The sequence below is a fragment of the Pleurodeles waltl genome, chromosome 6, assembly GCF_031143425.1.
Source record: "Pleurodeles waltl isolate 20211129_DDA chromosome 6, aPleWal1.hap1.20221129, whole genome shotgun sequence".
Lineage (NCBI taxonomy): Eukaryota > Metazoa > Chordata > Amphibia > Caudata > Salamandridae > Pleurodeles > Pleurodeles waltl.
This window is the reverse complement of record NC_090445.1, coordinates 948,130,529-948,155,423: the sequence shown is the minus strand read 5'-3', so window position 1 is coordinate 948,155,423 and position 24,895 is coordinate 948,130,529. Positions and strand designations below refer to the sequence as shown.

Sequence of the window (24,895 nt, the reverse complement as noted above, 5' to 3'; positions counted from 1 at the left end):
CTTAGTGATATGTTGGTCCGCAGTATAATGCAGTAATTTTGCCGCATACCACTGTAATTGCCAAATACAAGGCAGTATATGATTGGCTGATAGCTGCTTTTATAAAAGTAAATGACAGCCATGTTGCTCATACCACACGTACACTGGGTCCTGAGTTAGGCCCTTATACATAGGTAAGTAGTAGATCTTATATTTGTTCCCTACCCAATGCCACTTTCTTAAAGTGGTTACAGGTAGGAAGAATTCTTTATATTTTTCTATCTATTTTAAAAAAAAAGTTTACAGAGGGCTGCAGTATCACCTAGGAAGTACAGAGGTATTTGAACAAATGTAAAAAATGTAAAAAAACAATGTAATACGCTATACTTTCGAAATATATGGCCCGATTCACAAAGATAAATGTCTAAGTTTGCATATTTAGTTTTTTTGATTTTACATTTCGTTTGCATTACCAGTCTTTAAGGGGCAATGTAGTGTAGCACAGTGTGCTTAAAAATATAAAAAATACAAAAAAAAACATTGTACTATATTATATTTCACCTTAAAACACAGGACATACACTAAGCGAGCTCTTGACTATGTTTTACACTTTTAATTTTAGAAGGGCAAAATATTGTTTAGACCACACTTAGTGGCCAATTATGACTTCTGCTGACAGGAAAACCTGTCCTCTGAACTTCCAACGGCACCATGATGACTTTCATACTGGGCTGATAGGTGGAAACCAAGATTCCCGGCCATCAGCCCAGTAGAAAAGTGGTGACAGCATTGTCACCAGCTTGTAATCAAGCCAACGGCATTGCAGCCGCCCACAGGGGGCAGAAGCTCCCTCGTAATGTGCACTGTTGCTGGGCAGGTAGAGCCCTGCACTGCCTATGTCTTGGGCATAGGCACTACATGTGCCCCCTGAAATACCCTACACCTGTTCTCCACCATGAAAAGGCTGGTGAAGAACTAGGTAATCAGCCAGGCGGGGCTGAGTTCAGCACCACCCTGGCTGATTGCAGGCTACACCCACCGTCAGCCCATCCTGCGGTGGTAGGATGGCGGGGTTGCACTACAACAGCGGCGGCTACCACAAGTGTCAGAGGACCGCCACACTCATAATCAGGCCCCTAGTCTACATTCTGAGTTTTAAGGGAGAATATAGTGTTTTACAGTGTATTTAATCAAATAAAAAAAATAAAAAAATGTTTTTAAAGAATCTACTACACTATATTTACTATTACAACCACGAACACAGTGTAAGTGTTGTTTAAACAATATAGCACTACCGCACTACTCTGCAAACTATCATTAAAATATATAAACTAATAAAACAACTTTTACTTACCTTTGCACAGTTATATGCACTGACACATCCCTTTCTATGCACATACACTAAAACGGTAGAACAATTTCTGTACACTTATAATCTAGAACACAGCCAATGTGTTATCTAAACAATATGGCTGCTTTTTAGTTTTGTAAGGCCAGACAATAGGCAATTATATACTGTTTTGTCATCAGCATGTACCACAAGTATCCCACCAAATTACTGTGGTATACCATGACCCAATATTTCACTAATGTTTTGAGTCTTGGTGCCTGATTCACAATGGTAAATTTTAAACTTACACTTTTCTGAAAGGTTACTTTTGTTTACTATTCACAAAGGCATTTTAATGGTATTTTCTTTAGGACTGCCAACTCCCTGCACATAAAAAGATAGCACTGTCCTACTATTACTATGCTATTTATGATACTATTCGTAAAACACATTTGTGAAAAGCAATCATAAACTGTGAATCATGCCCTACAACTTTAAAACTACACAAAAACTTAGATCTATTACCAAAAAATATACACATACTATATATTTCTGATACATTTCATCTCCATTCTACACCACCCCTCTGTATGCCATTTCACTCTACACCACTCCATTCTAAGCCACTGCACTGTACACCATTCCACTCTATGACATTAAATTCTACACCAATGTTCTCTATGCCACTCCACTCTATGCTTTTCCACTTTAAACCACTCATTTATATGCCACACTACACCACTCCACTCTATGGTATTCACTGTAGGCTAGTACAATCTACACCACTGTACTGTATGCTTCTCCACTGCATGTCACTCCTCTCTACAGCACTCAACTCTATGCTATTTCACTGAACGACAATTCACTGTATACCACTCTACTGTATGCCACTCCACTCTATTCCATTCCACTCTACACTGTTCTACTCTATTCCACTCAAAGCTTTGCCACTCCACTTTATGCCACTTTACTGTACAGCACTCCACTGTATGCCCCTCTACTGTTTGCCACTCCACTCTGTGCCATTTCATTCCATGTCACTCCATTCTATGCAACTCCATTCTGTGCCTCTCCATTCTAAGCCACTCAACGTCACTCCACTCCATTCTGCGCCACTTTACTCTACGCTATTCCATTGTACACCACTCCACTCTACGCTACTCCGCTGTACACACTCCCATAAAGTTCACAGAAAATGCTACATAATTTTGCCCTTCCCTATTTTTGATTTGTTTGAGGCACCTGGAATCATTTACTTTATTTGGAAGCTGTAGTTCTTTCATTGCCTCTTTCTAATGCATAAACCAATGGGGTATAACAAAAGTATGATCATGTTGGTATTTGCTTCTTGTTTATTTCTATTTGTGCTATGTTACTATTACCATAAGGACACAGGACTGTTGACATTTCTATATTTAGTGGTTGATCTCTACATTTTCATTCAGCCATAACGTCCACTATGAAATAGTTTGCACTTACATTTCGTGATATGGAATCTAGACATAACTGAGAGGGACACAATTGCATTGAACAATACTGGAATACATGATGTACTTCTGATAGCATTATTGACCTTCTGGTTTAAGTGTTTGCCATTACATCACTTACCAATGCAGATTCTGGCTGGTACAGATGACTGACTGATCCAAAATGACACCCAAGAAAGCACAACAAGTAGTATCGATGGAACGTAGGTTTCCAGGATAAAATACAAAATGTTTCTTTTGAGATCAAAGTGAAATACTAACTTTGGGTAGCGACCTGTTAAAAAACAAAGACTCAAATGTTGGCAACAGTAACATAATGGAAAACTATACTAAAAATAATTTCTTCTTTAACAGTATGGAATAAGACATATGAATGAAATACTGTATATATTAAGAAACTGAAATAAAATATAAATGGATATTATTCTTCAGTGAGGGTAACAACTTTTAGAAGATCAGGCATAAGATCTGTATGCCTTCCTGTAAAAGATATTTAATGCCAAGAATTCAGAAGACATCAAGGGTGAATACCTTAAATTATATCTATATAGAATGCAAAGATGAAATGTTTACGATACAATAAGAACATGTAACAAAATGTTGGTTTAGACTCAGCCATCTTTATCAGAATTGATGCATAACTCTCTGGATTATCAGTGCATGCTAATATGTATTGAGCGATACTTGTTAAGAAAATGCATTTTTGTTTATGTTAGAAGTTCAAATGTTAACACAATAAACTTGAATACGTATGTGGTTTTAATTGGAAATATCTTCTTTAGAGATGCAGAGCTTCTTTGCAAAAGAGCCTTGTACAGCAAGGAATAGCTGTGTGCCTTTAAAGAGGAATCCCAGCAAGAGATCAAAAATGTGTTTTAATGTACTCCTTTATTGTGGATGTATATTACAACCATGACAGATATGTGATGTCATATGAACATGTCCATTCATGAAAAGCAAGAGTGATATTTTATATATGAGAATTAAAGGGATTATCATGAAATACATATTTTAATTGCATATAATTGAAGGGAAAACACAACGCCCTAGAGTGAATCAGTAGATGTTAAATTACGTTGATTTTTCATAAATGCATCACCTGGTTCAATAGAATATTATATTTCAATTTAGCATATATTATTTCTTAAATATTCAACAAAAGAATGGAGATTAATCTTGAGAGAAATATAAATTACACTGCATGCAGTTTTCTGTTAAATTATAATAAATTGGTTATTTAGACCAAATTGCAATAGTTAAATAAACTTGAGTAATTCGTTGGGACGCTCCTAGAAGATCTGTGCGAGGATTTCAAGTTGCAATATTTAGGGACCCTCAATTCCTTAGAAAAGTCAGTTGCCCTTTTCCACTATTCACCTCCCAGCAACCTCTATGCATTTTATCTACGGACTGTGGGAAAAAGCAGCACCATCCTAAAAAAAAAATAGGCCCAGATTTACTAAGATTTTGTTTTGAGGTTGCATCACTTTTGTGGTGTAGTCCCACTCAAAATCTGTTTTATTTACAAAACCATGCACAGCCGATTTAAGTTGCTTTTAATTACATTAAATGCTACCTTGCTTTACCTTGTATCCCTTATGCATTCCATGTCATATTATGTGTATTTATGGAGCAAACTATCACCCATGAGGGTATCCTGGTTTTTTGCAGGTGTAGTAGATTGGACCTGAGAGCAGGGGGAAAAGCTAGTTGATCAGCTAGATCTTCAGCCTCTTTTGTAATTTTAGAAGTGAGGTGAATGTAAAGTAAAGTGATGTGAAGTGGTAGGCTGTTCCATGCTTTTGCAGTCATGTATAAGAAGGCTTGCCCTCCAGTTCTGTTCCTGTGTAGGCATGTGATGTGTGTGTGAGAAAGTGCCCAGCTGAAGATAGGTGTGTGGACGGGTGGTGGAAGGAAATCCAGCTGTGTATATATTTGAAAGTGGAGGTGAGGAGCTTGAATTGTCCACACTTGTGTATCAGAAGCCAGTGGAGCTCCCTTTAGATGAGGTGTGTTGACAGTAATGCGTGGGAGGCTGTGAGCGAGTCTGTCTGCTGCATTAATGATGGTTTGCAGTCTTCTGGTGAGATAATCGGTGAACCCTGGCATTGAGTTTCAATAATCCAGCCTGCTGTTGATGAGAATGTGGCGACAGCTCTTCTGGTGTTGCTCAGGAGCATTTTGAAGATCTTCCTCAGCATCTGCAGGGTGAAGAAGCAGGATGGGGTGACAGTGTTCACCTTGGTGGACATGTCCAGCTTGTTGTCAATGATGAGCACAAGGTTTGTGGAATGTAAGCTGGGAGTGGGATTCAGTCCAAGGTAGGCTGGCTACCTGTTAGCGTCCCATAGGGAGGTATTTTTCCAGGGACACTTTACTTCTGGTTTTTAAGGTTGGACAGTGAGACTTCATCCAAGTGGCTACCTCAGACATACAGGTGATAACCTTTTTCCTCATGTTTTGTCTGAGAGGAACAGTATGAGTTGTGTGTCATCGGTGTACGATTGTGGATATGCATGGTTTAGCCCAGCGGGCTCATATAGACATTGAAGAGGGCAGGGCTAAGTGATGAGCCTTAAAGGACTCTGGATATGAGTTCTTGGGCTTCCAAAGAATATGGAGCCAGGTAGACTGTCTGTGTTGTACTTGAAAAGAATGTGAAAACTCAGAGGAGGGCATGGCCCTGGATGCCCTTCACATGTCATTGTTTCAGAGGATGGAGTGTAAAACCGTGTCAAACACTGCAGAGAGGTCCATTAGGATGAGGGCTGTAGTTTCTCCTCTGGCCAGGATCATGTAAATGTCATCTATATCTACGATGAGAGCTGTTTCTATGCTGTGGTTACGTCTGAAACCAGACTGCGTGGTGTTGAAGAGCTGGTGATTGAGGAAAGGATCAGTGAGACACCTGTTGATTGCTTTCTCTAGCATCCTGGCTAGATAAGGCTGAAGGGAGATAGGCTGGTAGTTTGTAAACTTGTCTGGGACCAGTGAGGGTTCTTCAATAGGACAGAGGTGTTCAGAATGTGAATGAGTTATTTGCTGATGGAGCTGAATTTTTTGTTGAAGATGTGGTGAGGGTATAGGTCTGAAGAGGCCCGGAGTGGATGGAGTTCATGGTGGTGGCAGTTTTATCTATGGTAATGGTCGCTCTGCATGGTCAGAGTTTTTTCTTTTGATACTGAAGGCTTGCTATATGGCTGAAGGGGTCTTGTTGGGGGGCAATGGTATTATAGATACATGTGATCTTGTTGCTGAATGAGTTTGAGAGATCATTACAGAAGTCATGAGAGGGAGTGATGCATTGGATGAGGCCGCGGGTGTGATTAAATCTCTGTTGATGGAGAAGATTTATTTGCTGCTGTAGGAGCTGTCTTCTATGTGGTATGGACGACTGTTTTGCTTGGGGTTCTACATTTGATGGTGGTAGCATCTCTAAGGCAGATTTGAATATGTCCCTGTCTGTGGTCTTTTGGCTCATTCTCCACTTGCATTCCAGTTGCTTGCAGCACTGCCTCATCATCCAGAGTTCTTCTGTGCACTAAATTGCTTGTGTTCGCATTCTTGTTGCTTCACATGATTGAGTCGGCATATGTGGCGATCTAGGCATTGACATTTTATTACCTTTCTAAGGATACTGGTTTGAACAGGGGGTGCTTGGAGAGTGTGGAAGCCCAGTCCTCTTCTGAAATGTTTTCCCAACTGTAACTGGCAAATCACCAGGTGGTCGGCCTTCTACGGTTTTGAATGGTCTTGTGTGGCCTGTCTAGGTGACTGGTGATGGTTTGTTTACTGTAATGTTTTTGAGAAAGGAAAAGACTAAATCCAGGAGGTGTCCAGCAGCGTGGGCGGGTTCAGTGACATACTCGGTGAGACCAAGGTTCTCAAGGCTTTCCAGAACGATGATGGAGTTCAGATTGCTGTGGTCTTCTAAGTGAAAGTTTGTCTACCATGAGAATGAAGGTACTGGGGTGGAGGAGGAGGAGCACACACAATCTGTGATGTCACTGGTGAATTAGGTGCAGGTCCTGGTGGCCTGACAGTGGGTGTTCCACACAAGATGAAGCTTGCTGTGATCTGTAGCTTGAAGGCAAGGCGCTCCATGTAGTTGTTTGTGTCAGCTGTGGAGATAGTATATCTGAAAGAGTCCCCGAGGTGTGCCACAAACAGAGCAGAGAGAGACAGATTGAAAAGGCACAAAAGGTGAGCATTGAAGACAAGAAATGGTGGACAGAGTTCAACACGAGGGAAAAAAGAGGCAGAACACAATGACTTGAGAGAAGCAAAATAATAAAAAAGATGTACAAAACACGCAAAAAAGGGGAACACTATAAAAATTAGGTGCAAAAAAAGACAACGGCAAGGTACAAGAGCAAGAGGTGACAAAGGCAGGGAAAGAGTGAGAGAGACTGAGTGAAATGGAGATTGAGCAATAGAAAGGGAGTGTGAGACAAAGGAGGCAGAAGTGGTCTAAGACTGGAGCCTCAGGCATGGAACCTGATCCCAAAGGTGCCCTACTGATTGGAGTATATATCAAAAGTAAGACCTGGGTGGGGGGTTAGCGCTAGTCACTTAGTTAATGTCTGATCTCCACTGCAGCCAACATTAAGTAGATCCTGGGAGGCATGGGGAGCATATGGATTGGTGGGTGGGGCAGTGTTTGACACTGCTGGTAGAAGACAGGAAGTAGGAGAGCAGGAGGTGGGAAAAGGTAAGTGGCACTGGAAGGTAAAAGAGCAGGAAACAAGGGTTCATGTAGGGGAGAAAGAACTGCAGCCCAAACAGAGCAGGGAGAGACCAATGGGCGGGCATGTGTGGGGCATGTGAGTTCTCATGCATATACCTGTGTATTTTGGCACAAACCTATGTTTACTAAGGATAGTAAACACGGGTTTTCACCAAAATGGTGCTCCTAGCTGAGGCTGGTGTAAGGAGGAAAGCTATCTGTATTTCTTCTCATTATTTCCTCGTTGGATGTCTGCTGCATTCTCTAGCACACATGTAAGGAGGAATAAGCTTTTAGCAATAGTTTTTGTGTAGGGAGGTATACCTTCCTGCACAAAAACTGTTCTGGCAACAATGCAGGCACCCTTGCATCATGGTGCAAGTGTGCCTGCACTGGTGGTAGGCAGCCAGCAGTGCACCAGCTCTAACGGATAGCAGAACTGTGGCATATCCTAGAAGTTATGGCACATTTCTTAAGCCTTTTATTAAACAATGAGCAGTTCACGGTCAGTTAATTTTGTCAGCATTTTTCTATTGAACGTTAAGAAATTCAGCTTTCTACATGAGGCCTGGCAAGACTAGGCCAAGACGCTCGCTAAGTTAAGGCCCACAATTATGCAGAACATGGGTTATAACTCTCAATATGACATATTACTACATTAATCTAATATTTTTTCAATATTTCATGTACATTAATCATTAATTAGTACATTTCGTGAACACTGGTGGCCATTCTCCGAGGTCACAATTTAGAACGGACACATTTTTTTTCCCTACATTATTCATTTTCTACTAAATTCATTATTCAGAACACATAATCATTCATTAATAATTTCTAATTAAGACATTTGCGTTAACAACCCTATGCTGGCTCCAACGTTTTTTTTTTTTATAGATCTTTTCTATTTTGGCCCTTTTTTAATCATCTTCCAGGCTCTGTATTTACTCATGGATTTGTTCTCTCACTTCTTCTTTTTAATGTGAACATAGTTCCGTTCACCCACCTGACTGAATCTTTTGAACTGAGGTTTCTTTCTTTACACAAAAGACGCCCAAATTATTGCTTCATTGGAGGGCGACTCCACCAAGGCTTGAATCAGTTTACATACATGTTTAATCAGTGTTTATCACTGAATGTATTCCAAACATTTCAAACTGAATGGTTCCAAAACAGAGATCCTTGGTCCCTCTAGGCCCCTACACCTTTGTAATCTAACGTGTCCCTTTTGTGGTAAACATCTTGGTAACAGGATTGATGTTTCTTTCTCTTTTGTCAACTGAGTGTTTTCTGTCATCACATCTTGTCTGTACCAACTAGGCTGCTCAAAATATGTGCTCTACCTGTTTACTCCTGCAACAAATGTTTCAATCCTCAATGCATTCATTTCTTCCTGTTTCGATTACTGTAATTCTATTTATCCTGGCTTCACTGCATGCTTATGAGAAAGCTGTAACTAATTGAGAACTTTGTAACTAAGTTAGCCTGTGATGTCCAGCACAGGTGTAGCATTGTTCCCATCTTGGCACAACTGCATTGGCTACCAGTAAAGGAGAGAATCATGTTCAAATCTCCTTGCTTGTTCCACAAGGCAGTCTATTCTCCAGATAGATTACCCTATCATTATGTGTCTCACATAGTATCTTCCTTTTCATACACTGAGATCAGCTTCTCACTGCAGTTTGGTACACCCTACATTTCGTTGTCAGGCTGTTAGTGGTTGTGCCTTATCTGTTGTGGCATTCTAAAGTTGGAACTTCGTCCTGTCTTTCTTAGGGATGAACAAGTTCTTCTCAAAATCAAGAAAATTCTGAGGTCCTGGCTATTTCCTTGCACTGAATTAATGGATTATCTATCCATCTAATTTTGGACATCCACTATTTATTCTGACTGCAAAACAGAGGTATAGCCCAGTGCAAGTGAATGTTTGCACTTTATAAATCCAAAATCAAATCAAAGAGATTTGTGATGTTAGGGCCTGCTTTTTGGAAAACTTTGCACAGGCATCAGTTCCAATGTGGTCTGTGAGGTCAATGCAGAGTCCTTGTGCTATGAAAGCCCTCGCAGCAGAGGTGATGTGTCAGTTCTGCTTGAGAATGTGCCACACAGATGAGAAGATGCATTGGTTCTGCTGGGTCCACAGATGGATTGGCAGAGCACCATTAGATGTCCTTTCAGTGGTTCATGACTGGGGTGGCACCACTTGGCAGGCTAGGACTCACAGATGGCAGTGTCCAGATGCTGGGTTCAAGGTTGTTTCATCCTTCTGGCACTGAGGCTCTAGTCAGGAGGCCAGCCTTTGGAGTCACTCTGGGGTTCTGGGTGCAAGAGATACAGGTCCAGTCCATCTCACCCAGGCAAGAGGGTAGCAGGCAGCAGGTCAGCAAGGCATTGCAAAAGGCCTTCAGAGCAGCATGTACTGTGAAGGTGTTGAATAAAGGCCCACACTCTCCCACCTTCTTGGAGAACATACATTGATCTTCACATATATGTGTGTCTTTTTAACACCTATTTCTCACGCAAAGAAATTACAATACCCGAGAGAATTCATTGTAGTTTATAACCTTTCAAAAAGTAACATTTTCAAAATTGCATTTTAAAATCCAACTTCACCATGGGAGATAATTTTTCATTACAAATCTAAAGAGACCAAACATGAACAGGTTACTTGCTCCTATTTAGAAATTATCGCTTATTAGATGTAATAAGGCGATACCAAAGTTAACTTTGGGAGAGGTAGACCTTACTGTAGTGAAAAATCTAATTTAGGAGTATTTCAGTACCAGAACATGAGAAACTAAAAGACACATGCCCCATTTTTTAAATGCACTGCACCCTGCCATCATGGCTATCCAGGGTCTACACTAGTGGTGACTAAAAGAGAAAAATGTGGGCCTGCCAAAAGGTTTATTTTGCCAGGTCAAAGTGGCAGTTTGAAACTGTGTACACAGGCTGCAATGGCTGGTCAGAGGCATGTTTAAAGGGCTGGTTAAGAGGATGGCACAAACAGTGCTGCAGGCCCACTAGTAGCATTTAATTTACAAGCCCTAGGCACAGGTAGTGCCACTTTACAAAGGACTTTTGAGTAAATTAAATATGCAACGTGGGTATAAAGGACATTTTACCATGTTTTAAGGAGAGAGCACAAGCACTTGACTTTTGGTTAGCAGTGGTAAAATACCCAGAGTCCTAAGGCCAACAAAAACGAGCTCAGAAAACATGAGGATGAAGACAACAAGTTTGGGGCTGACCCTGTAGAGAGAGTTAAGTCCAACACATTCATGTCCCAGGGCCTGTCCTACCATTGGCTCAGTAGACTGAGCCAATGGTCCCCTTCTACACTTGACTATGAGGGTAGCAAGGGAGAGCAGGCACAGGATCCCCGGGGGAAGTTTGTGGGTGCTTGAGCTCAGCACTCAACAATTAACCAACACACACATTAATCTTAAAGTCCAGCCCAGTGCTTGTTTTTAGAAGAAAGTAAGTACTTTAATTACAGAACTGAACTAAATACTATACAAATCAATGATCACACAAGTCAGTGTTTGTAGGTATTACCCCATGTCGAACCTATGTCCGCTCAATTTTCTTTCTTGTCACTCCCATGTAATTCCCCCTAGCTTTGGGCTTACCTTCTGATGATTTCAGGAGGAGCATGAATCAAGTTCAGGTGCAATTTATGTGTGTCCACAATCACATATATTCTATTTTCTTGGTCTTAACCCTTTTTACTAAAACTCACTTGTTGCCTTGCACTGGGGGCATTCCTTAAATGTGCCTGTCAGAATCACGGTAAGCCAGCAAGTCCACTGGAGTGTACGAGTCAGGTGTAGGCAACAACTAGCAGTGTGCCCAACCAGCTTTGTTTGGAGAAAGTGCAGCTGAGCAGATGCAGGTGCTGGACCAACCGCAGCAGTTTTAGTTTGGTGTGGCAATGCATCCCCACCTGGGCTGCTGAAACATGTACAGCCTGCAGTTTGGGATGTGGGAGTTTTGGAGGTTGTAGGTCCAACTGAACTGAAGGGAGGTGCAGACCCGGCTGGCCCTATGGAAATCAGGTAGTTGCATCTCTCATCCAAGCTGTAAACAATCTGGAAGTTATAGCCTTCATCTGGCCTGACAGATTTCCCTCAGTTGTATCAGTCGTCTGGGCTGATGACAATCAGGCAGTTGTAGACCTCATCTGAGCTGATGGCAATCATGCAGTAAAAGTCCCAAATTGACTGATGCACAGCACAGTGCAACAGTTCCTGACAAGAACTGAGAAGAGAGATGGGGGACAGTCTTGAGTAATCCACTCTCCCTTAATGTCCCACAGCCACGGGCTTGGCCTTGCTCCCCTTAGACAGTTCCTCCTCCTGCAAAGTTCATCATGTAGGGAGGTCGCGATGCTCAGCATGCAAGGAGGTTTGTAGGCACTCCAAAGCAGGTCCACAGCTTCTCCAGTAGATAGTTTAGACTTCATATATTGTCCCCGCACCTCTGGGAGACTGGCTATCAGGAAGACCCCAGCGCTGGTTCCACAGCAGTCCTTTCAGTACTTTGCAAAGCACTGCCTTTGTTGATAATAAAGGACATAGAACTGGAACAAAGTATGTTCCACTTTTAAAAACAACTTCTAGACAAGGTATGTGGATAGACACTCACAAAATGCAGAACTGGTTTGAGGTGGTTCTTCTTTTAAGTGTTCTTTCCATGCTGATCTCCAGACACAGGCTTTGGATAGAGTGATCATCTAACAGCAAGTAGCAATTGGGCTGTTTCCTTCATTACAGAGGATTAAGGTTTCTGTAATAACCCTATCAAAAGAGTCATCAGGGACAAACAAAAGGGAAGGCTCCGCCTAGAGACTTTCTTACATTTAATAACGGAGTATGCAGTCCAACACTACACCCCTACCATACTTCAAATGGCAATGCTCAAGAACACTGATCAGAAGCTCTTTCCTCACAAAAGGATTTATAGAATTTCCAAAGTTAGTCCTTTACCTATTCCCTCACTTCAGTGTCTGGGTATTCTCCCTCCAGCCACAGGAATGCAGGTCATATGGCTCCACTGTCTGGAAGCATAGTTCTCACCCTCTAACTTGTGTTAAGTCAAGCCTGGGGTATCCAAAATGGATTCCAGGGGATTCCATTATTCTGAATCTTTCACACAGTATGCATGGGTTACATTTACTACACACACACACACACACACACACACACAACTTAACATACCATTGGATGTCAATGCAAGGATCTAAGCATGTACACGGAAGCAGAACTTTACACAGGTGGGGTGGGAGGCTTCAACCTGAGTGATGCAGAGCAAAAGGACTAGTCATACTATGGATTTCTCTGAACCACGGTGGGCAGCTACCTCAAGCACTATAGCCCATATTTATACTTTTTCGTGCCGCATTTGCATCACTTTTTTATGCAACAGAGGCGGAAACTTATAAACTACAATTCTATTTTGTAAGTTTGCGCCACTTTTACGTGAAGAAAAGTGACGCAAATGTGGCGCTAAAAAAGTATAAATATGGGCCTATATGTGCTATACCCATAGCATGAACTGCAGCCTACTGGCATTACTAAGAATGGGCTATTCCCACTAGGTACACCCTTCTATGTCACAGAACAGGCCAGGGACCTCAAAGAGTCAGCCCTGTGCCTCTGCATGTGCGCTTAGATTAGAGTGACACCAGGGGAAAAAAAGTCAGAGTACAAGATATACACTCAGGAGGGTAGTAAGGGCAAATAGCCAGCAGATAATAGTTTAGAGTGAATCTGCAAACTAGACTGAGAAAGGAAGAGAATTGCGTCCCAGTCTTTTTGGATCGCATCTGCTTGCTAACTGCCTCTGTAGAAAACAAGCCTTTTGAACTGAGAGACCAACCTCAGATATACATGAGGTTGGGCAGGGGAACATGCAGGGGCGGCTTCTTCACTATGGCGAAGGACCTTCACTCCACTGGCTGTGCCAGAAGCAGACAAATAAAATGATAGATTGTTTTATTTGTCTGCTTCTGGCACAGCAGTGCAGGGAGGGGCGGGGCTGGGCCACGGGAGGTGATGGGGGAGGAGGGGAGAGTGCATCTACCTGCGCATGTGTGTTTGACCTAATCCTTCCTAACCTCTGCCAACTCATCCTTTTATCCTGCCATCTAATGATTTTCATCTTTAGCGCCTCTGGCTTCCTGACACAGGTACTCCCTCACCTTTGACGTAAAAATCTGCCACCTGCAGGGCTACGTTTCAAAGCTCCCTCAAGCACCAGCTCCATACATTTCATGAGAATCTTCTCTCAGGCTTTAGCATCTAAAGTGACTACTTTTGAAAGCATCAGCTCTATTTGAGCTCTAATTATCTAATATTTAGTGTAACTCCAGCAGCCATATTGGAATAATTGAATCACAGACCTTGCTGTAAAACATGAACTTTCTCTTGTAGCTTTTTATGGAAACGGAGAGAAATATCTAATTTCAACATATGTCACATACAAATAAGTGCAAGGACAGGTCGATTTTCAACTATGTACATTGTTTTAATTTTGAATGCAATACCATTAACGTAATGCATAGAAGCACAAGACTATCATAAATCATGGACGCATAGTTTCCTCTAGTCTGGATTTAAATTGAGCATATCATTTGTGTACAAAACCACAGATAGAAACCAAAATTAAATATTGAAATTGCTCTTTCTATTATAGATGACTTTTTAATGAAAGGCTCTACTTAACGTGCACGTTTTCACAAAATCCTGACAGTTTATAAACTAGAGGAGCCAACTGTGAAAAATGGTTTGATTACGTCACGAGTTGAAAAATGTGGATTTTCTTACCTGTTTCATACACAGCTTCCGACACTGATGTGTAATGACCTTCCACTGTGTACTGTGCCAAACGAAGCGTCTCTAGTCCACGAACAGAATCATTTCCACGCGTCCAATAAAACATCACATCATTAATGTTATATCCCCCTTTTGAAGAAAAAACAAGAACAAGGAATATGTTTTTGCTTCATTTGTGCATCCAATACACATGACATCTTCACCTATTCATAAAATGAAAGCGAACACATCTGAAGCTCAATAAAACAGGTTATTTGAAAGACGTGTAGTAACAAGCACATATCCTGATTTTGCTAAAATGAAAAGCTTACACTGCTTATTATTGCCATAAACTGTAAATTATTGCCATAAACTTGTAAGTTCTCTGTAACCTTTGGTATTTCAAAATAATCTCTCTGTTTTTTTCAAAATTCTAATTCCTAACCATAACGTCCCTGAAGCCTTTGTTTTTTCAGTGAATTTCTATGTTTATTTAAACATAAAGTAATTCTAATTACTATATAGTAAACCAACCACAGCTGTTTACCTAAACTGTAAAAACATTGTTTACTGTCTCACAGATGTTTTATTCACTTTGTGGGAGAAAATATGTCTAGACGTATTCACCAGACCAATATAGTGAAATTTTGTCTCCCATGATGAATTTAACTCTGATTTAGTTTTAATATTTGTCTCTGGTATAACTACTACACACGAAAAAACACAGTATGGCATAAACAATATATTCAGCAGTGACGGCTTCTCCATTTGGGCGGAGGAGCGTCACCCCCCCTCAGCCAGCAGCAGCTGCAAACCTTTTGCTAAAAAATGATAATAAACTATGTTAATTATCGTTTTTTAGTCAAAGGGGCGGGCCATGGGGGTGACGAGCAGTGAGGGGGGTGCTGAGCACTTCCCGTCAGAGTGCATGTGTCTTTGGCCAGTCGCCCTCGGCCGGCCAAACACACATGCGCACAGGGCTCTCTCCAGCCCAGCAATGCAGCTGCTGGGCTGGAGAGATCCGAGGCTGCCTGGGAGTGTCCTGTCAGGGTGCTCCCAGCCAAAACTGATGCTGCCCTCAGCAGTGTTGGGATTGGCTTCAGGGCAGGCTGTGAGCCTGTGCCTGCTTGCAGCCAGCAGAGGAGCGGAGCAGCAGCGAGAAAGTAAGTGTTCATTTATTTTTTTCAGAATTAATTTAAGTTTTATTTCCCTATCTCCACTCCCACGCAGCACCCCACCGCTTCTGCGCATCGCGAGTCGACACTGATATTCAGATCAACACATAAAAAAATGTGATTACAGAACCAGTGCTAGAAAATTAGCAGTTTTGGTTAGTTTTCAGTAATTAACTTCTTTCGGCAGAAGACCGAGCTTCTTTGCCACCTCCCCGAACTTTCCCAGTCCTGGTATGCACATGCCTTCAATTACAGAGCTGTGGGATAATGTTGAAGAGTCTTTTTATTTTGACCGATATTTACAGAAATAGAATACAGACATCCAGCACAATCATCCCTCACCACTGTGTCTTGACAGCTCTTTTCCACAAACCAAAATGGAAGTCAAGAAACAATGGGGAGGGGAGCACACCGCTTGGCACCAGTTCTCTCAGACTGATTTTGGCAGATGGCAAATTTACAGCCACTTTAAATCACTCAGAAGTAGCAGAGTATTCGCTATGTGTTGGCACAGCCAGTGCATTGTATCTCTGGACATTTCTTTTGGATTCTTGTCCGTCGTCATCAGCGAAGGGTTATAAGTCGTTTAAGGAACGTTTGAAATGCTGTTCAGTGTCACTCATATTAACTACCACTTCTGAGCACAGGTGCATTCCATAGGCATATGGGTCCATTAACTCCAGAAGAAGCCAGACAATCAGGGATGGTGGAGAGTCCACTCCTTGGCACAACCGATCCAGTTCTCCCAGATCCACTATAGTTACTGTAGTTCAGGAATACAGCCACTTTAACTTACTCACAAGTAGTAGAGCGTCTGCCCAGCACTGTGTCCCCCTTCCCTTTTTTTTAAAAGATACACTTGAGTTAGTCAAGTGCAAAGAGTAACAGTGTTCTGTTATGTTAAAGGTATCATCTTAGTTATTCTATGTACTCTACAGTACCGCTGGCACTTTTTTCTTGTCAAATAAAAAATTTACAGTACTGAATCTGTAAAAGAAAAAGTGCCGGTATCCCAAGTTCTGCTTAGAAGGCCTCAGCTGGTGATAATAAATGTTGAAGAGACAAATGCCAAGGCTGCATAGTCTTGAATCCATCTCATGCCTCTTTAATGCATTACCAGCCACTCCCTGCTCCTTTAGCTGGCTCTTGCAGGTCCCCACTTTTTCACTGCATAGTCATGGTCCATTCATACACCTCCATGAAAAAATTGTTGTCAGAGATTTTCATTTTTGGCTTGTGTTTCTTATCATTAGAGAAGCAATTTAACTTGGGTAGACATTGCTAATCCAGGCCGATTTGTTCTGGACAACATTTTTAAAAATGGTAGATGTGCAGCAATGATGATGTAATATTTCAGGAACCATGAGACCTATATACTTCATTTTGGTGTCAATACATAGGTTTTTGGGGTCAAGTAGTCTTAAAGGGAAAGAAAAAAACTCCTTAGAGCAACACTTCTGCCATTTTCCAAAATTCCAGCTCTAATATGATGTGTTTTAGTCATGATATTGGTAATTTATTTTAATATTGTTTTAGTTCCCGGTTTTCAATTGATTCAAATTCGTAAACATGAGCGAAGCAGGTGGTAGCAGAGGATATTTACCTCCTCAAGGACTCCTTTAACAAAGAAAAATGTGTCATATGCCAAACTAATCCAAAAAAAAAGCTAACAGCAGATGTGGCAGGACAGAAGAGAGTTTGAGATGCTGCAAAATGATGTCAAGAAATTCACAAAAGATTGAAACTGATGGATGAAGAGGATCAAATATGTTATCATTATAACAATGAGTGCAGCAAGTCGTATGCAATGGAAAAAAGCCTGGAACAAATTTGTCAACAAATAGCAGAAACCAGTGAATCACAACAAGAATCAGAGTCTTCTGAGAAAACGACGACAACCAACTCCAATGCTTATCCACTAAGAAGATCGATGGTTACCCCTCATCCACCTCCAACAACAGATCACAAAGCAGAGGATCTTCAATGTGTTATCGGTGGTTTAGCCAGTACAAGGGCCAAAGGGATTGATGAAAGAACAAAGTAAAGAGTATGTGAGCCTCAAAGGGCAAACATTTTTGTATCTGCAGCTAGTTTCTTCCAAGATTAAGGCCCTCATTTTGACAATGGTGGTAAAAATCGCCTACCGCTGCGGCGACGGCTCCCAAAAGACTGTTGCCACAGCTACCATCTCTCCGCCATAATATGACCAAAGCCGGATTTCCGCCACAAGAAGGGCAGAAATCCAGCTGTGGCCATACTGGCGGATGGTGGTAAGGTGGCGCTGCTACCACCAGCAGGGCCACGCCAGTAGACCACCGCCAGCCGTATTATGAAAAATAATATGGCCTGGAGGTGTTTTGCTGGCAGGCGCTGCTGGCAGTAGCAGCACCCCATCACGTCCCCTGCCGGAAGACCCCCTGGATCCAGGTAAGTCTGGTCTCTGACAGGGGATGGGAGTGGGGGGTGTTGTGTGTGTGGGGCATGTGTGCATGTAAGTGTGTGTGTGTGCGTGAATGCGACTGTGTGTTTAGTGTTGTTTGCGTGTGTATGAATGTGTGTATGTATGGAAATGTGACTGTGTGTCTGCATGTATATTTTGATGTGTGTGCGAATGTGCGTGTGAATGGATGAATGCATGTGTGTATGTATATGTGGATGAATCTGTGTCTGCGTGTGTGTGAATGGGGGCATGGATGTAGGGAGGGGTGGAGGTGTTTGGAGTCCTTTGGGGGGAGGGGGCCTCCTATCAGTGACAGGGAAGGAATTCCCTGTCACTGGTAGGGCCCACCGCCATGGTTTTCATGGCGTTACGAATGCCATGAAAACCATGGTGGTAGACAGGGTCATAATACCCCCGGCGGTACAATGGCAGCCGCTGGGCTGGAGATTGCCATAGTGAGAGTTTTGTATAAACAGCCACTGCACAGGGTACAAAAACAATTTTCGCAAGCACATAAAGAGATGGATGTACCAAAAGAAAGGGGTTAAATTATCAAAGACATTCTGTTGCATGATCTTCTTCAAAGCAAATGTATTATTTGAGGGAGATGCTTCAACCAAACCAGTGAAGCTCAAACTTGTACAAGAGCTCGAAAAAAAACCTTTCACCTGAGGAATTTAAATTCAAGAAGGTTTCCTCATTGAAAACTGCTGTTGTTGTGGACTATATTTCACAATTGCAAATGGTCAAGATTTCATTGATGAAAAACTTTGGAGAGGTCGTTCAGACTGGTCTACAGATATCAAAGTGAGTGTGCACCTTGCAAGAAGTGCACATTATCTTTGACAGTTATCTTGAACTATTTGTCAAAGAATGTGAGAGAATTAGATAAATGCCTACAAGTGAACAACTGACCTTGCCTGCATCACAAATTCCACACCTATACCGGTGCAACTTGATACACTCTGATCATACATATCGAACAAGATGAACTTGGAGATATTAACTAGTCAAAACATTGCTGATGCTTCAGTGAACAGTAACTTTCCAATTATATGGACACCTTAAAGGAGCATTCTACCTGATCAGAATATGTGCAAATGTTTTCATGCATATATAGAGAAAGTTCTCTGTGAATTTGGTTGGGAAGATATTGATGTGGTGCTAAAACCTACAGAATGTCTAAAGCCTCTACCCACAAAACTTACACAAACATGTAGTTGCAAAACCTGTGCTACAAAAAGATGTCCGTCGATATTCTCTTCTCTAATGTTTAACATTCTGCAAATGTGCCACAAGCGATTAATGAAACAAATAAATAAAGTGAACCATGTAAATGTGCCTAAAAGAGGAGTGATAAAACATTTTTGTCATATTCTGATGATAAGCATTTTTTGGTGTATACATAGAAGGATTAAAAACATTATTGTTTGTTTCATTTCTATATATGTCTCTTTTTCCTCTGTTATAGATGCCATTTTGGAAAATGGCAGAAGGGTGACTCTGAGGAGTTATTTTCTGTCTCAGGAAATTTGTCCTGGTGTGGTGATCCCACACAGAAATGTGCAAAAAATATGATTTTTTAGCAAAATTTGAGGTTTGCTGAGGATTCTGGGTAAGAAAACATTGAAGGATCCACTCAAGTCACACCAACCTGGACTCTCTCGGGTGTCTAGTTTTCAGAAATCTCTGGGTTTCGTAGGTTTCCCTAGATGGCTGCTGAGCCCAAGACCAAAAACGCAGGTGCCCCCTCCCCCCCACAAAAACAGGTAGTTTTGTATTTGATAATTTTTATGTGTCCAGATAGTGTTTTGGGGCATTTCCTTTCGCAGGCACTAGGCCTACCGCCACACAAGTGAGGTACCATTTTTATTGGGAGACTTTGGGGAATGCTGGGTGGAAGGAAATCTGTTACTGAAATGTGAGGAAAAAGTGTTTTTTGGCCAAATTTTGAGGTTTGCAAAGGATTCTGGGTAACAGAACCTGGTGAGAACCCCACAAGTCATCCCATCTTTGATTCCCCTAGGTGTCTAGTGTTTAAAAATGTGCAGGTTTGGTAGGTTTCCCTAGGTGCCGGCTGAGCTAAAGGCCAAAATCCAAAGCTAGGCACTTTGCAAAAAATAGCTCCTTTTTCTTTGGGAAAAAGTGATGTGTCCACATTGTGTTTTGGGGCATTTTCTGTCACAGGCCCTAGGCCTACCCACACAAGAGAGATACCGTTTATATTGGGAGACTTGGGGGAATGCTAGGTGGAAGGAGATTTGTGGCTTCTCTCAGATTCCAGATTCTGGGTAACAGAACCTGGCGAGAGCCCCACAAGTCACCCCATCTTGGATTCCCCTAGGTTTCTAGTTTTCAAAAATGTGCAGGTTTGGTAAGTTTCCCTAGGTGCCGGCTAAGCTAGAGGCCAAAATCTACAGCTAGGCACTTTGCAAAAAACACTTCAGATTTCAATGTAAAAATGTGATGTGTCAATGTTGCTTTTCCTGTTGCGAGCATTAGGCCTACCCACGTAAGTGAGGTACCATTTCAATCGGGAGACTTGGGGAAACACAGAATAGCAAAACAAATGTTATTGCCCCTTGTTTTTCTCTACATATTTCCTTCCAAATGTAAGACAGTGTGTAAAAAGACGTTTTTTGAGAAATGTTCTGTAATTCACATGCTAGTATGGGCACCCCGGAATTCAAAGATGTGCAGATAACCACTGCTTCTCAACACCTTATCTTGTGTCCATTTTGGAAATACATTTTGGAAATACAAAGGTTTTCTTGATACCAATTTTTCACTCTTTATATTTCAGCAAATGAATTCCAGTATACCCAGTATAGAATGAAAGCCCATTGTGAGGTGCAGCTCCTTTATTGGCTCTGGGTACCTAGGGTTCTTGATGAACCTACAAGCCCTATATATCCCCGCAACCAGAAGAGTCCAACAGATGTAACCGTATATTGCTTTAAAAAATGACATCGCAGGAAAAAGTTAAAGATTAAAACGTGGAGAAAAATGACTGTTTTTTTACCTCAATTTCAATATTTTTTTTATTTCACCTGTCATTTTCTGTAGGAAAACCTTGTAGGATCTACACAGATGACCTCTTGCTGAAGTCAGAATTTTGTTTATTTTTCAAAAATGTTTAGCTTTCCAGGAACCAGCATTAGTTTCATACCCATTTAGTAAGTATCCAATCTTTTCTAGATGATAAAGTAAACTTGCGCAACGCTCACACGCCTGGCTGGTGTTGCACACTTATACCACCATGGCCCCATCACAATACCTGGCCAAAACCTTCACACTTCACATCAAGCATCACTTCTTGACTCTGCATTTGGGAGCTTCTCCTGCTAGAGCGGATCAACCATCGTGGAAGAATAGAGGAGAGACTTCCTGCAGGCTATGCAAAGGCCCGAAAGAAGATATGGTTCACCTGATTTGTATTTGTCCAACCTTAAAAGAAGCCCGCAGACAACTATTAAAACCGCTTTTTATGAGAAATGGGACTCGTTCCTGTCGGTCAGCGGTGATGTCAATGTTTGATCCTAATGATGCACAATCAATATGCAAATTTATCAAATTCTTCACTGCACACACCAAAGACGTAAACCTGCCATCCGGGATGCATACTTAATCACGCACTTTTTTGCATCTTAGAATTAAGAAACTGATCCTCGCATGGTTTCATGGCCAAGGAATTTTACGGAATTTTATAGAATTTTAGAGATGTTTTATCTTTAAATATGTTGTATTATGAGATGATTGTTATGGTTTTTATTAACTAAACAATAAAGATTATTATTATTCATACCCATTTCTGTCACTAACTGGAAGGAGGCTGAAAGCACAAAAAATAGTAAAAATGGGGCATGTCCCAGTAAAATGCCAAAATTGTGTTGAAAAATGTGGTTTTCTGATTCAAGTCTGCCTGTTCCTGGAAGCTGGGAAGATGGTGATTTTATCACAGTAAACCCTTTGCTGATGCCATTTTCAGGGAAAAAAACACAATCCTTTTTCTGCAGTCCTTTTTCCCCATTTTTTAAACCAAAATCGAAAAAATGTTTGCTGTATTTTGGCTAATTTCTTGGTCTCCTCCAGGGGAACCCACAAACTCTGGGTACTCCTAGAACCCCTAGGATGTTGGAAAAACGGACGCAAATTTGGCATGGATAGCTTATGTGGACAAAACGTTATGAGGGCCTAAGCGCGAACTGCCCCAAATAGCCAAAATAAGGCTCTGCACAGGAGGGGAAAAGGCCTGGCGGCGAAGGGGTTAAAGTAGTCATTAAACATAATTTTCCTTTTTCCACAGAAAACACAACTTTGTAAAGTAGTTAATTCAGAATAAGCCCAAGAAAATAAAATCCAGGCTGAATTGAAAATCACAGACATAAATATACCCGGAAATGAACTGTGCCATGTACATGCATGAACTATCAGTTCCACAGATGTGAGATATAGCAAGTCAAAGTAATTTGTATGTTGATATGTTGCTCCTGATATGAAAGTGGTATTCTCCCGCTTCTCAAGGCAAACGACTTATACACCTATAAAGGCATATAAGTGGTGCCATTTGAATGATTAGCAGAGAAGCTCATGGTGAAATCGAGGCAGAATGGGGACGCATAATACCATTTCAAATCATGAGGCTGTATTTGGAGGTTCGGAATCAGTATGATGTGGGGAAAGAAAGCATTAAGAAGCTTTTGATCTTCTCTGTGATTAGTGTCTAGAAGTTGGGTTGCAGGCTGTCCTGTGAGAGGAGAAAGGGCACTGAACAGTTAAAGGTCGGCCCTTTCATATGAGCGGGTGTCATCCATCAGGGGGTGATGAGGTATGATGCTCTGTGGCCTGCACTTAGCATGCATGAAATTGCAATGCTTCGACTTTGGAGAATAAGGAAAGACAGGCTGTGTGCACGGAGCGTTGGCACCTCTTAGAGAGAAGCTTGTCGTCTTCAAAGCACACGCTGCTCATGGCGCCTGAGAGTTAATCAAGTAAGCTACATTTCCCATAAGGGGAGAAAAGTCACAATGTTGGCAAATGCAGGAGGCCATTTGAAGGTATTTAATATAAATTCTCCATGTTCCAACTTATCTTTGCTAGGCAATCAAGTTACTTTGTTGCAGCAGCCAAGAAGAACTCGTAAAAAACTTTGGCGATTGTTTATGGTTTGGAGGCATGTTTGCTGTCCGAGCTGAATGTACTTTAGAATCCTTAGGAATCCAAACGCACTGTGGAAACATTTCCATTGTTAAAGTACTATTTCAGAGCTCTTCCTAAAGGTGCATGAACTCATTTTTTGCAATTTTTTAGTAATCTATTTGAGTAACATGAAGGACCCTCACCTCTTTAAATTGTCTCATGATACATAAATGCTGTTACCTAAGTGATATGAGGTTGTTGTGATTACTTTGTATCAATGTGAACTGTTATTACATTATTATACATTTGTTGCATTGCAATTTAAGAAGACAACCTGGAATTTGTATTCGAAAGAGATAGTTTGTTCTAACAAATAAAAGGTAGTTGCCAATATTAGAGAAGAGTTGAGATATTTAGAAAACTCTTATGACCTTGATTAAATAGATATTATTTATGTTTCAGTTCCTGGAATTTTAGAGTTGCACTAAACCACAGAGAGTGTGATATTTTGAAGGTACATTATTACAGCGTGTTAGAATCCATTGATAAAATACTAAAGATAGCAACACCAGTGAAGCCTATAAAGTGATGAATCAGAGAGGCAATATTCAGACCTAGATTTAAGAGGGCCTAGCGCCTCCTTGCCCAAAATTTGGGTAATTTGTTTTTACACTAATGTGGCTCAACTAGGTCAAAATTGCAGCAACAGATTTACAAAGTGACCCAATGCATGCATTACGCCACTTTGTAACCCCTTGCACTACATTATGCCTACACCAGGTATAAAGTATGCAAGGGGGGCGTTCCCCCCGTTAGGGGGCTAAAAACATGTCTCAAAGAAATGTGAAAGATTTATTTGTGCCATTTTGTACAGCATTTTGAGCAGGAGTTAAAAGGTGGCACACCATTATTTCTAATGGGCCCCTATGTACTGTTCAGGGTTAGCACTTAGGTGCTAACCCTGAAGAGTACATGAATAGCATACAAAATCTTGACGCTACTGCCCTCTGGCCTGTGCCGTGGTTCAGCGAACTTTAAATACGGCGCTCGCATGGTGTTGGTAGGGGGCCGCTAAGGGGCGCACAAAAAGTGGCTCTGCACTGGGTGCAGTGCCACTTTTCTTAAATCTGCCCCTCAGTCTCTTAGTTTTCTCTCTTATAATGTTCTCCTTTCCTGTTGTTCAATGCTAACCAAAATAATCCTACTGTCTATGACTGATACAAGATGCGGAGAAGTGTGGAAATGTTCTGCACAGCCGTTGTGTTGTATCCAGAATTCTGGTCAGTGCATCCTGGCCCTTGTGGCATTATGTGAATAGTTGTTTTCATTATGCTTTTTTTATATCTAATTATATTTATCTACAACAGCACTGTTGGTGTTGATGCTACATAACTTGTCCTGTCTTTCTTGCACATAGATGTGTGGTGAATGTGCGTTTGCGCGTCTATGTGTGTACTAATGTCCTTCTCTCCAGTGTGTGCTAGGCTGGGGTACTTACAGCTGGTATCTATGTTGGCTTCACTGGTCCTGGATGTCAATGGCCAGCAGGAGCATTGGAAAGACTTGCAATTTGCGTGCCATGACGCCTACGGATGTGCCTGTGTTCCAGAGGGTGGGTACTTCCTTTTATGTTTTTCGTTTCTGCCATGGTTTTCACAGCGGTTAGACCGCCTCGAAGTCCTGGTGGTGTGGAACCTCGTAATATGGAGGATGGAAACTGTGTGACCGCCGGCGTGAAGAGGCCTTCCTCTGGCAACAGCGGTCCGTCCACAATGGCGGTCCGGAGGGAAACTTGACTATGTTCTGC

General features: G+C 41.6%; 1 protein-coding gene across 1 annotated transcript in view; it reads right to left on the bottom strand.

Annotated features, from left to right (window-relative positions):
- The window catches only part of LOC138300422 (gamma-aminobutyric acid receptor subunit pi-like), a 734,504-nt gene that overhangs the window by 132,250 nt on the left and 577,359 nt on the right, over window positions 1–24,895 (bottom strand). Inside the window, exons 7-8 of the mRNA XM_069239770.1 lie at window positions 14,347–14,484; window positions 2,918–3,070 (exon numbers count right to left, since the gene is read on the bottom strand). Of these exons, the coding sequence (XP_069095871.1) occupies window positions 2,918–3,070; window positions 14,347–14,484 (291 nt within the window). The remainder of the gene's footprint in view (window positions 1–2,917; window positions 3,071–14,346; window positions 14,485–24,895) is intronic.